Source organism: Gadus chalcogrammus, chromosome 7 (genome assembly GCF_026213295.1).
Source record: "Gadus chalcogrammus isolate NIFS_2021 chromosome 7, NIFS_Gcha_1.0, whole genome shotgun sequence".
Classification (NCBI taxonomy): Eukaryota; Metazoa; Chordata; class Actinopteri; order Gadiformes; family Gadidae; genus Gadus; species Gadus chalcogrammus.
Window position 1 is genome coordinate 28,465,984 of NC_079418.1, and position 11,509 is coordinate 28,477,492.

At 46.4% G+C, this 11,509-nt stretch overlaps 2 protein-coding genes across 6 annotated transcripts; both read right to left on the reverse strand.

Annotated features, from left to right (window-relative positions):
• Window positions 1-152: 152 nt before the first annotated feature.
• On the reverse strand, window positions 153-8,411 carry ggnbp2 (gametogenetin binding protein 2). 5 transcript variants are annotated; one of them, XM_056595339.1, is made up of 14 exons: window positions 8,322-8,411; window positions 7,477-7,598; window positions 6,657-6,737; window positions 5,987-6,240; window positions 5,668-5,766; window positions 5,025-5,138; window positions 4,387-4,596; window positions 3,685-3,859; window positions 3,333-3,509; window positions 2,910-3,084; window positions 2,142-2,264; window positions 1,844-2,010; window positions 1,389-1,574; window positions 153-895 (listed from the first exon to the last, which is right to left on the reverse strand). In XM_056595339.1, exons 2-14 carry the CDS (start codon window positions 7,567-7,569, stop codon window positions 710-712), a joined length of 2,040 nt encoding a protein of 679 aa, XP_056451314.1. In that variant the 5' UTR covers window positions 7,570-7,598; window positions 8,322-8,411; the 3' UTR covers window positions 153-709. The 5 variants fall into 5 exon arrangements, with proteins under 5 accessions (XP_056451314.1, XP_056451312.1, XP_056451310.1 ...); XM_056595337.1 differs by having other exon boundaries at window positions 1,844-2,013; XM_056595335.1 differs by having other exon boundaries at window positions 1,844-2,013; window positions 2,130-2,264.
• A 787-nt stretch (window positions 8,412-9,198) lies between these two features.
• pigw (phosphatidylinositol glycan anchor biosynthesis, class W) lies at window positions 9,199-10,695 on the reverse strand. Its single transcript, XM_056595340.1, has one exon. The coding sequence runs from the start codon at window positions 10,693-10,695 to the stop codon at window positions 9,199-9,201; it is 1,497 nt and encodes a 498-aa protein (XP_056451315.1).
• Window positions 10,696-11,509: the final 814 nt, after the last annotated feature.

Genomic DNA, 11,509 nt, shown 5'->3' on the forward strand with positions numbered 1-11,509 from the left:
CATTTATCAGTCGGATTTCCAGACTAGCATTTCGCTAGTAGGATACTCCTGGCAATCAAATCGCTAAGTCACTAACTCAATTATTTCAAACATTTCGACTGTGTTGACAGTTGTATATATTAGCATTTTCTGTCTTTAAGACAATTTGAAAGGGAAAGGAAAACATCGAAATGCATATTAATAAATATCCTTTATTACATTTTTCAACATTGCACTATGGACATTACACCCAAATTGTTATTAGAAATGGATGTTCATTATCTGTAAAATCTATATTTAGAATTTCTGTACACATTCATCAGTACAACCTTTGCCACTACACTGAAGTGTCACAGAAGTGAAACAAACGATAATAAACAGAACTATTCCTAGTGTCACAGTTACAAGCTCCAACCAATATCTACTGCTCTCCTTAGCGCCAACGTGCATGAAACCAATAACATACGGCTAGATTTGGTCAAGAATAACGAGATGAGACAACAAGACAAGGAGGAAGAAACTGTGAAAATCACATTCATGAAGATGAAGGCCAGAACTGAAGAAGAAACATTAATTTAACCTAAGAGAAAAATAATAATCGGTGAACCAGACCAAAGTCTGGTTCCCCCCCATCCATCGTGAAAAGGTGGTTCAGTGGTCACACCACCCACCCTTTGCCCCCGTTGTAAGGTTTTCATAAGTGCTGCTACTTTGAGATGCTAGTGGCGGGCTAGCCGCTCTCTGCGCGGAGGGGTTTGCTGGGCTGGGTGGCGCGGCAGTAGTTGGTGAAGGTGTCCCTCAGGTGTTGGCGGTAGCGGTCACGCTGGCTGTAGAAGGACTTATTGCTCTCCACGAAGGCCCGGATCTCCTCCGGCGTCAGGCAGTTGTCTTCGTCCGAGCAGCGGTCGGCGTCGCCCTGTTTCGAAGGGGCGCGAAACCCAGTTTAAATGTACAGTACATTTAATTAATTAATTAATGAAGAGACGTTCAGTCGAAGCTGGTTAGATGGAATCACATGTATTATGCACGGCGGTTGCTTGACACATTAATCAGAAGCGTATTGTATGTTGTATTTAGTTATAGTACATTCATTGTTGTATTCAGGGAATGGTTTATCCTAGCGATTGTTAGTGCTTGGCACTTGTTTCTATGAACGTCCTTACTTTACCGACAGCAATATATATGGTTTCACTTCTTATGAAAAATGTAATTATTTTATCGTCTGCTAAATGCACTAAATGTAAATTTAAGCAAAGGACACTGGGGAGGCAGTTGAACCCTCAACCCTACCAGAGTTAATTCTGGTTCATAAGACAATGATATAAGTGAAGAAGGGATACCCAAACGACACGACGAACATGTGTTGTGTACAAGCCGACGGTGTTTCCCATGTTGCTTGCGACACTCACCAGGAGTTCCACAAGGCTTTTTGTGCTGTTGTCTGGTTGGCCGCACAGTGCCGGAAGTGCAATACTGGCAAAACCGCCCCCCGGCGCGGGGGGGCGTGTTTCTTTGGTTTGGCAATTCTGGGACGTGGTCACTCCACCTTTTCCTGTTTTGTTTTCGTCTGCGGAACAATCTTTGGCTTTTTGTCCCTGTAAATAGATTGATATTTAAGTATATGTGTACACACACACACACAAAATTATTTTTCATTTGAGTCAGTGTTGTCAACTGGTTCTCGATATTCACCCTGTAACACCTTATCACTCACATACAAATTAAAGATATAGGAATTTAACACATTACATACTATGTAACACAACGTGGTAAAACAAGGTTTCACTTTTACTATGAAACGTTGGCGACCCCTAGTGGGGGAAACAGGCCAAGCCTGGTCAACGTTGGACTTCCATCTCCTCACCTGATCGTTGCATAGACTCTTGCCCTTTCGCTTTTTCTTTTTATTCTTGCACTTGGTGTTGTCTTCCGCATTCGACCAGCACTCGACACAGCTGTCCGCCGCTTCCTCCTCCTCCACCTCCTTGGCTTCGGAACACAGGTGGTGGTTGTCGAGGCCATTTGGGAAGTCTCCTTCACAGGGAGTCAAGCACTCCCGTTAGATTTACATTTGACTAGTTTCAAGAATTGTCAAAAGAAAAAGAAAAAATGGGGACTTTGTGTTATTTAGGGCACGCGTGAACTCTGACCCCTGCGCTGACCTGCGTCGTCGTGGTTGAAGACCTCTGTGCAGGCCACGTCCGAGCCCCCCCGGGACCCCGTCTCGCTGCCCTCCATGCTGGAGGAGTAGCCGCAGTCGCTGGCGTTGCTGTGGGGAGACAGGCCTGTGGGGCACCGGGAACACACCACCGAGACCTCAATGCCACCGCCAGGGTTCACCTCACACGCGTTGAGAAAGGGCCATTGTGACAATTTGTCGTCGTACTGGTTGAACTTGAAAAAGGCAAACTAGTGCACCCGCGTCGGCCTCACAAGAGGGCTTTGTCTGTCTGAGTGGTGTACGGGAGAGGACTTAAACGGGCGGCAGTAGCTCAGGAGAGCGCGGTTGGCTGGTTGCCGCAAGGTTGCTAGTTCAATGACCGGCTCGAGTGTCGAGGTGTCCCTGAGAGAGGCACCTAACCCGAGCTGCTCCCGACGAGCTGGCTGTAGCCTTGCATGGCTGACACCGCCGTCGGTGTGAGAATGTGTGCATGAATGGGTGATGGTTAGGCAATATTGTAAATCGCTTTGGATAAAAGCGCTATATAAATGCAGTCCATTTACCATTTAAAAACAACCCCCCCGGGCCGACAAAAGGGACAAATGAAGGATGGTACGTCAAGATCGGGGCCGGCTTTTCTAAGACGATTCAATCTCCCGTTAAGACTTCATTGAATCTCACCTCACCTCGCCTCATGTTCACCTGCACTCCCAGCTGTTATTATTAAGAGCCTAAATGAGACCTCAGCACTGCCCCCTCAGCTCTGTACCTTTGTTGGTTTGAGGCGAGTCCAGGGTTCTGCTCTCCGGACAGGTGCACGCGTCGCTCCCGCTGCCGACGATGACCTCCGCGGCAACCGTCTCTTCCTCATCGTCGTCGTCCTCCTCTTCCTCATCCGGGCTACCACACGCCTTGCAGCTGACGTCCACAGACTCCAGCGAGCACTAAGCCAAGTTCGGAGGACAAAACCAAAAAAGGTTTGGCGCGGGTTCAGCATCTCGCCCAACAAGGCCTAGGCCAGAGACACTGGGGATCAAACCCAGAACCTCATTGCTGGAAGTTATACTCCCTAACCACTACCCTGACAATGATGAATGGTTTGCATGTCCTCTTCGGGTATGCGACAGCCTAGGAGAAGAAGAGCACATGTGTGGGGTACGTGGATGTCGAAGTGGTCCCGGCGTGGACGTACCTCGTCCAGACTCTTCTCCTTGTCCGCGGGCACGTCGAAGCCACACTTGTTCTTGCGTCGGTTCTTGCGCTTCTGCCTCTTCTTCTCCTGCTTCAGCTCCTTGGCTCTCTCCTCCTCGGAGAGCTCTTCCACAAACTGCTCCAGTCGGCTGATGCCTTGCATCTTCTCCACGGCCATCTGGAGGAGAAAAGAGACAGCGAGAGTCAAGTCAGAGAGCGTAAGAGAGACCGAGAGAGAGCAAGAGCGACCGAGCGAGGAGACGATACTAATCCGTCCGCATTGTGGAAAGAAACAAAACTAAAATGTGGCCAGCCATTTCCCGCCAAGAGAGACGGAAGGGAATTTCAAGCACCTCAAAATTCCTCCGCAGCGCGTCCACCCCCAGGTAGAAGAGCATCTGCCAGGTCTGCTCCTCGGCCCGGAGCTTCTGCCAGATCCGGTGGAGGCGCTCGTAGAGGTGGATCCCCAGGCAGGTGAGCACCTCCTCCTGGGCCACGTCCATGGTCTTGGCGTGCCTCTCTCTCCGTCTAGCCGAAAGAAAAAAGAAAAACAAAGCCAGCGTGCGTGTGAGCGCTCAATAGAAACGAGAATCTATTCAAAGTGGATCTTGCCAGGGCGGAACCGCGGCTTTTAAACAAAAAGGTCCCGCGACGTGCCACCAGGTGTGAGTGTGATTAGCCGTAACAAGCCGTTTTGAAAACCTTGTGACATCACAAGTGGGCGTGTCCACCTGGATTTGTGAAGGATAGGAGAGCAACGTTTTGCTACAGACCACCGGGGTCGGCTGGTAGACTGAACCATCCAGCACACATCTAGGTGGACACGCCCACTTGGGATGTCGTAAGGGGCCGATTTGTTTGTTGACGCGCCGTTCCAAGCCGCAGAACGGCATGTAACGGCGCATCACGCGCACACACACACACACACACACACACACACACACACACACACACACACACACACACACACACACACACACACACACACACACACACACACACACACACACACACACACACACACACACACACACACACACGGACGTTCCCCTTACTCGTAACCGCCCGAGAACTCGGGCTCTGCGCGGCCCAGCAGGTGGGCGATGAAGTCGGTCTCGCAGCAGACGTGGATGTGCCGCTCGTGGGGGCAGCAGCACAGGCCCTCGTACAGGGCGGCGCAGTAGCCCTTCTCCTTGGTGCAGTCCAGCTCCCCCGCCAGGATGTTGTACGCCCGGAGCACCTTGTTCTTACAGTCGGTGCAGAACCTAGGGACGCAGGACACCCGTTTCACACATGCGATCCAATTCACTAAGAAAACAACACACGCCTTTATACATAGAATTGACGAATACAATATTCACCTTTATGCATAGTATCCAATTCACCAACATCACAATATACACCTTTACACATCGTATCCAAATCACCAATGATCAAACACATGTCTGCACATCCCATCATACTGAAGAAAATGGGAGAACAGAGTTATCATGAGGCATGGCAACCACAATTAGAGTATCTGATCTGATCAATCATTCAGTAGACATTTCCACAATATCTTAACCATCACAGTTCTTTGGCAGCCTTGAACTTAAGGAAGCCAGCCCCCCGACAGCAGCTTGTTAAGAGCGCAGGTCCAAACAAACCCTGATGTGAAGCAGCGTGGATGACAAAAGGTGTGGCAGTACATTACCTATGTTTGCGTAGATACGTCTCTAGTGTCTCTAGAAGGCACGCACTGTCGATGAGGACCACCTCGTCCCTGCACCCCTGAGACATCCGCTCCCACACGTCCATCCAGCTTCCCCTGCGAGGGAAGAGATGGCGTTTATCACGCCGTCTTTAAAAAGCTTTGGAACCCCCCCCCCCCCCCCCCCCCCCCAATGTTCTTGTCCCACTAATATACGTTGGTACTTCGACCATTCCGGCTCAATCACAACACTGTCCGAACTAATGTTATGATGGTTAGTTAGAGGACTCTGAGGAAGCTGAATCTGTATTGGAGACCTTTGCTGCCTACCTGCCGGGGATCTGAAGCAGTCCATAGGAAAAACGAATCCTACAGCGGTCACCTGCGATGGCTCCCCCCTTGTCTGTCCCTAAACCTATCGCTATCTCTGTCGGCGTCGCCCCTTCATTGAACACCACAGAACACAATTCCAGACACAGCAGGGCACACTTTGGCTGCACTAGAGGTCAGACAATGTGGGAATCGAAATGCCTCTGCCTCTGCACAAAATACCCATCAACAGCGTACGGACGAGAGCAGAAACTGAAGTTGAATTGAAAAGGAGAGAGGGAGAAAGAGAGTAAGAGAGGGAGATGACTGTACTCACCCCAACGGTTTGGGCTTGTGGGTGTCTAAGGAGTGCAACTGACATCGTTTGTTCTTTTTGCTCTTGGGAATGGCGTCGATCATGTCGTTCAACTTTGACCTATCGAAAAAGAAAAAACAGAAAATCAGAACTGACATACGGACTCCGGTAAGTAGTAATCCCCAAGTAAGGTTAGGGCTTGATCTACAACTGACATCAACAAAAAAGATGAAGAGTTGTAATAGAGATTCCAATACCCGCCATTCCAAAACCATTTAAAGAAATGGCACCGACAACACACCCCCGCCAGCCTGGGAATTACAATTCCAGAAACCCTCACCCGTGGACGTAGAAAAGTGTGAAGAGCTTCTTGGCGTCGGCCAGGCAGGCCTTGGTGACGGAGAGCGTGGCGGGGGTCTTCACAGTGAGGGGCTCCAGGGCCGGGTTCCCGGACTCCACCAGCTGGGAGAAGAGGCGCTCCACGCTGCGACGGCAGCCCACGCAAGGCACCAGCTGGGCCAGGGTGCTGAACACCTCCCTGGACGTCACCATCATGGCCGTGTGCAGGTCCTGCTGCTTCAACTTGGAGTGGTACTGGAACACAAGACACACGGTCACACTGTTTACTACCCGTCTCACGTCGATTGGCATTTTACTACCTGTCACACTCCCTCCCCTCCATCTTTTCGTTTGGAAAAGATGGAGGGGAGGGAGTTTGTGTCTTTTAGGTAGACTGCAGACATTAAGCATGGATACATGCCGGTGGACCAACTACTTCTTTAAGAAAGGAATTCCTATTGACTGGTAGGATAATATGAAGGCCAATCTGTCATCACACTATTGTTTCTGTTGCACGAATACCAAGTCACCTGCAGCTGGATTCATCACAACGACCTCTGCAGTGGTTTAAACGTCTACGGTATACGCGTCATCATGATTACACAGGGTCCATGGCCCCGTCAGGCCACGGTTTTCCATTCAACCTCTTAAGAACCGGTTTATGAACTCACCTCTGCAAACTGTATCCACCGGGTTGTATTAATGTACTGGCTGTCAAGGTCCATGACATCCTCAGGAAATTCCATCACCATCTGCCAAATAAAACATGAAATGCTTGTTTGTTATCTAGCCATTTCCCTAAAGGTCCCCTTTCATAAAATCCTGTTTATAAGAGAGGCTTGAGATTAGAATGAGCCTCCAACCGATGCTACCTGCATAAATGATAGCATGATTATAGTGAAAAACACTATTAAAAAAAAACACTTCATTTGGTATACTGAAGAACTATGACAGCACATAAATCACTAGAATTTATGTGAAAAGCTTTCTAACCACATGGGTATGACAAAAATGAATAATTAGGAAAGAAAATTGAGGTGCCTCTCTGGCATTGCTTCTGCTAAACCACACCAAGTTATTTGTGCTACAATTGTGTGGCACTATGAGAGATGTTGACATTTTCATAGAAGGAACAGTAATGGTTGGTTTAATGAAATTACACTGAGATACGAGACAGATGACAATTCTCTCAATACTGAACGATAGTCTCTCTGCAAATATCAACTTGATTCAAGGTGTACCAATTGTTATAAATGCCCAACCCTGCAGTTCATACTTGTCTAAATATTAGTCCTACTGAGAGGATTGTGTTAGCTGTGGTACACCATAATTTAATCCCTTCTATTGGTCATCCCTACACTGGGAAAATCCAATTGGAATGCTAATACCCCCACCAATGTGGGCCTAGTTCCCGGAGCTAATCATCGCACGAATCGTGGCTGGCTCGAGTTGACATGCATATCAGACACACAAATAAAAGGCACATCTTACCGTGAGAGGTTCGTCAATGTACAGGGGAATCTGTCTTGCAAGAAACGGGAAGTCTTCCTCGCCTTCCCGGCAAATCGCCACTAGACGCGCCATGTTTTGTAGCTCTTCAAGTACAGCACAGCCTGTATGTTTCACACAGGGAACCACCACGTCAAGCTAATGCTAATTACACACAGGTCAATTTAAGTGAGCTACACAGTGCCTGTTCACATGGGCTCCGAAGTGTGATTGAACTTAAAAGAGAGACAAGACGGTTTGCGTGACAGGGCGCATATTCCCCGTGCACGACATTCATTCAACTTTAATGTTCACTCGATCATTGACACAGTCGCGACTCGCGGCGCTAGATACAAGTTTGCCTTGACCCATTTAGCCTGCTAGCATCCAAGCTAGGGAAACACAATCTTAAAAACACTATTAGGCTGAGACGTGACCATATTTATAAAGAAACGCGTTAACCATACTACATTTCACAGGGATCGAGCCGATATTAGCCTTATCAACTAATAACCGATTCCTTAACTTACAAAAAAATTACCGACAGGATTTATTTCCCAACCACTTTCTGACGTTGACAGTTCTTCCACTGTGAGCCCCGTCGGATAACAAAGTTAACCAAGCATCGCCCTCTGTCTGGTTCATTAGCGACAATTAAACATCCAACTTATGTGACAGATACGAGACGATATAAAGTTAAATAGAGCTGATTGGCCGGTGAATGGCTAGCACCTCACCTTACTCGGTCTATATACGATCACAGAAAAACATATTTTTCTTAATCAAAATCAATACCCAAAGAATTGGTATCTGTTTGTATCGATAGTGGTTATTAATATCTCACTTACCCGGCTTCGAAGATTCCTTTTTTTTCTAAACAAAAATAAACAAGTTCGTTCGGGTGGTTACGGTGGAGGAATCTTCATCACTGTTTAACCTTTGCCCTCCGCACGTCACGTCGAGGCACGTAGAAGTTGTCACGTTATGATAGGAAAGTTAACGATAGGAATCCGGATGGGCGCTAGGGGGAGCCTGTGGGAATGTGATGTTCGTGACATACTGTGTAGAACTCTCACACGCAGAAGTAGAAATAAACCAATGTAATGATTTATGAGCAAAACCGAGACAAATCGGTTGAATATTGCTATTTGTAATGCATTAATTGTGGTTTATAATAATCTGAAAAATTATTAAATAAAATTGATACAATTATCTAATGATGTGTTTATGTGTTAGTGCAGAATACAGTGATTGAAGTGAATCTTATTCACAATTTAAAGGTTTTTGTAATGACATTTCCCATTACCACTGGAAAGATTGACATTTTTCAGTGAGCATAGTAGCCTATATAGTTATAGTCAAATATCATTTCATTTTAAATAAATACTTTATTTACTGTTCATTCAACACAATGCATAATCCCAATAGATATCCAAGTACATCATGCTATAAAGGCTAACCAACATTTAAAAAATATTAATTTACAGAATGAAAACTGATTATCCAGTGCAAATCCAGTTACAATAGCTTGTAAGTGTAGCTTTAATGAATATGCTACATTTGTCCCTTGATATCTCTCTCTCACACACACGCACACCCACGCATGCACACGCACGCTTTGTTACACCATTTGCAAAAAAAACATGTATAATAACATACATAGTATTGAAGCCCCAGACACATATTTTGGTTCAGCAAAGTGGAGAATAAGTTACCAAAGGAAAATCACCAGAATTTTACAGTTATTTTAAACAAATGTAGAATATGTACAGCACCACAGTTAATAAACATGTAGGCCAGCAAGACAGACACCGAGACATAATCACTGGTGCTAAACGTGTCCACCAAAATGTTAGTCAAGCCGGTGGTTACATTTGCGATCAAGAAAAACAACAACTGATTCCGGTTTATCGCCTGATAGAGACAAAATCTATCCATACTCCTCCTCTTTCCCTCTGCGACTGAATCTTTGTCCTTTTCGTGTGGGTTCCATGCCGACGGCACCAGGTAACAGTGTGATTTCCTCTGAAGCATTAGTAATGCCATATCGCCCAAGGCCAGGCACGCAAGGAAGAATATACACTGAGCCACAATCCAGAGGCAGAAAGACAAGTTTGCCAACCGCCGGGACACTGGCTCAACGGTCGCCTGGCAGAGGAACAAACCGCCATACAGCACACCACTTCCCCACAGGAAGTTAAAAATCACTCTGAAATAATCCCTCACCAAGGTCCTTGGCTTCATGAGATAGAGGCCGACTTGAACTCCCGCCATGTATATCGCGATGTAGCCCGGGACGGAAAACAGGCCCTCTTTGTTGGCGTGCACAAAGTCGACAGTCCTGTCATTGTTGTGGAGCAGAAAGGATTTCAGACCTGTTGTCTCGAGAGCCGACTGGTAAAGACCACCCAGCAGGACGGCAAAGATCCAAGAGTGACCGACTGGAAAGAGAGCCAAGAGCAAGGACGCCACGACTCGAACTATGGCTAGGGTGAAGAAGAAATTCCAATGAACCCCATACTCTGTCACATGCTCATGATATCCGGTCATTTTGACACTGGCTAGTCTTATCAAACCGAGGCCTAGGAGGGGCCAAACAGTCATCAACTGCTTAGCGATGTGATTCATCTTTGATCCAACTATGGTCCTACCCCGGGCCTCTGGAGAAACAAGGGCATTCGCAAAGACGTATGCCCCTACGCCAAAGTCCATGACCCCTGTACCGTACAATTCAGTTTTAGCATATCTCCTTGGGAACACATTAAAATCCACGGCTAAAATGCTTATAGCAGTTTTAATGTTCACAAGAACTCTAAAGACAGTAACCATGGGAACCCGGCCGGACTGAACGTGGCTCTTGAGGAAGTTCTTGCTGGTGACGGTTTGAGGATGTACAGCAGCAGGATTGCCCTTGGCGTGGTAGACATACCACTGGAAAGCCCCTGACACCAAGGCCAAAGCCAGGATGACCAAGTGCAGAATGTCACTTAACATGGTGCATGACAGTACAAGTGGAGCTACAATCATGCAAAAGTCTAGTACAAAGTGAGAAATCCATGGAAACGGCAAGGGGACAGTTCCTTTTGCCTGATAATACAAAATCCAGATGAGTCCTCTGTTGATAAAGCATAACGGGGTAAGGAATGAGCCCAATGCCACTTCTCCCAGACTGGTCCCGTTGAGGTTGCTGATAAACGCCTCCTTCAGTTCCCGTTGAGACATTGCCTGAAACGATTAATGATTGAATACATGATGCACCGATTCTCTGTATTCAGGGGTATCTGTAAGATATTATGGCACAGTTCTAGTGATGTTTATACCAATCCAATTTGCAACATGCATTCCATTAAAGATCTGAGAACTATGGTGCTTGGACACAATGAAAGCTTTCCCCAAATCCCAAACGGAGGCGTTACAATTTCATCTTAAATTGATACACAAATTTTGCTAATCGACATCTCATAATTTACCAAAGTGCTGTCGTAGTCCCTACTGGCCCATGATACTACTGAACATGGGCGAAGGAGTAGCCTATTACACATTATAAACGAGGCCGATATATTACGGTTGTGCTAGTACTTACGATATGTTATTTTATGGAAAACCGACCCGGTTTATTGAAGGTAGCGTCTTTTGGAGCACTATATCACAGCGACGCTAAAGTTGATATCTCTTGGACAATGTTGTGGAACACATTTCCGGGTTTGTTGAATCTGTTGTGAACATGCGTTCACTGGATCACGGACTCGCGAGAGCTTCCATTCATGTAGTACATGAAGTCGATGACGTACATACATTTATTCAAAACCTCAGGTACTGTAAATTATCCCCCTTTACTAAAACTAAGATACTCTATTAAGTAATATGCATTTTGTGAAGTGGAAACAAATAAAGATCTTCCCCATATTAAAATATTTTGCCGTACCTACAAACACATAAGCAATGAGGCAATCGAGGATCATTAGCTCGCTTTTAATGTTGTATTCAATGTTTTGAGTATTAGGTCGTATTGCTCAAAATTGGGAGTTTTACTAAA

What these genes read in the sequence shown, in the direction of transcription:
- ggnbp2 (XM_056595335.1), bottom strand. Translation starts at nt 7,569, where the DNA reads ATGGCGCGTCTAGTGGCGATTTGCCGGGAAGGCGAGGAAGACTTCCCG. An exon ending in ACGTATCTACGCAAACATAG is followed by an intron (nt 4,597 to 5,024) that starts GTAATGTACTGC and finishes CTGCGTCCCTAG; the next exon opens with GTTCTGCACCGACTGTAAGA. An exon ending in AAAGCCTTGTGGAACTCCTG is followed by an intron (nt 896 to 1,388) that starts GTGAGTGTCGCA and finishes CCTTCGAAACAG; the next exon opens with GGCGACGCCGACCGCTGCTC.
- pigw (XM_056595340.1), bottom strand. Translation starts at nt 10,695, where the DNA reads ATGTCTCAACGGGAACTGAAGGAGGCGTTTATCAGCAACCTCAACGGG.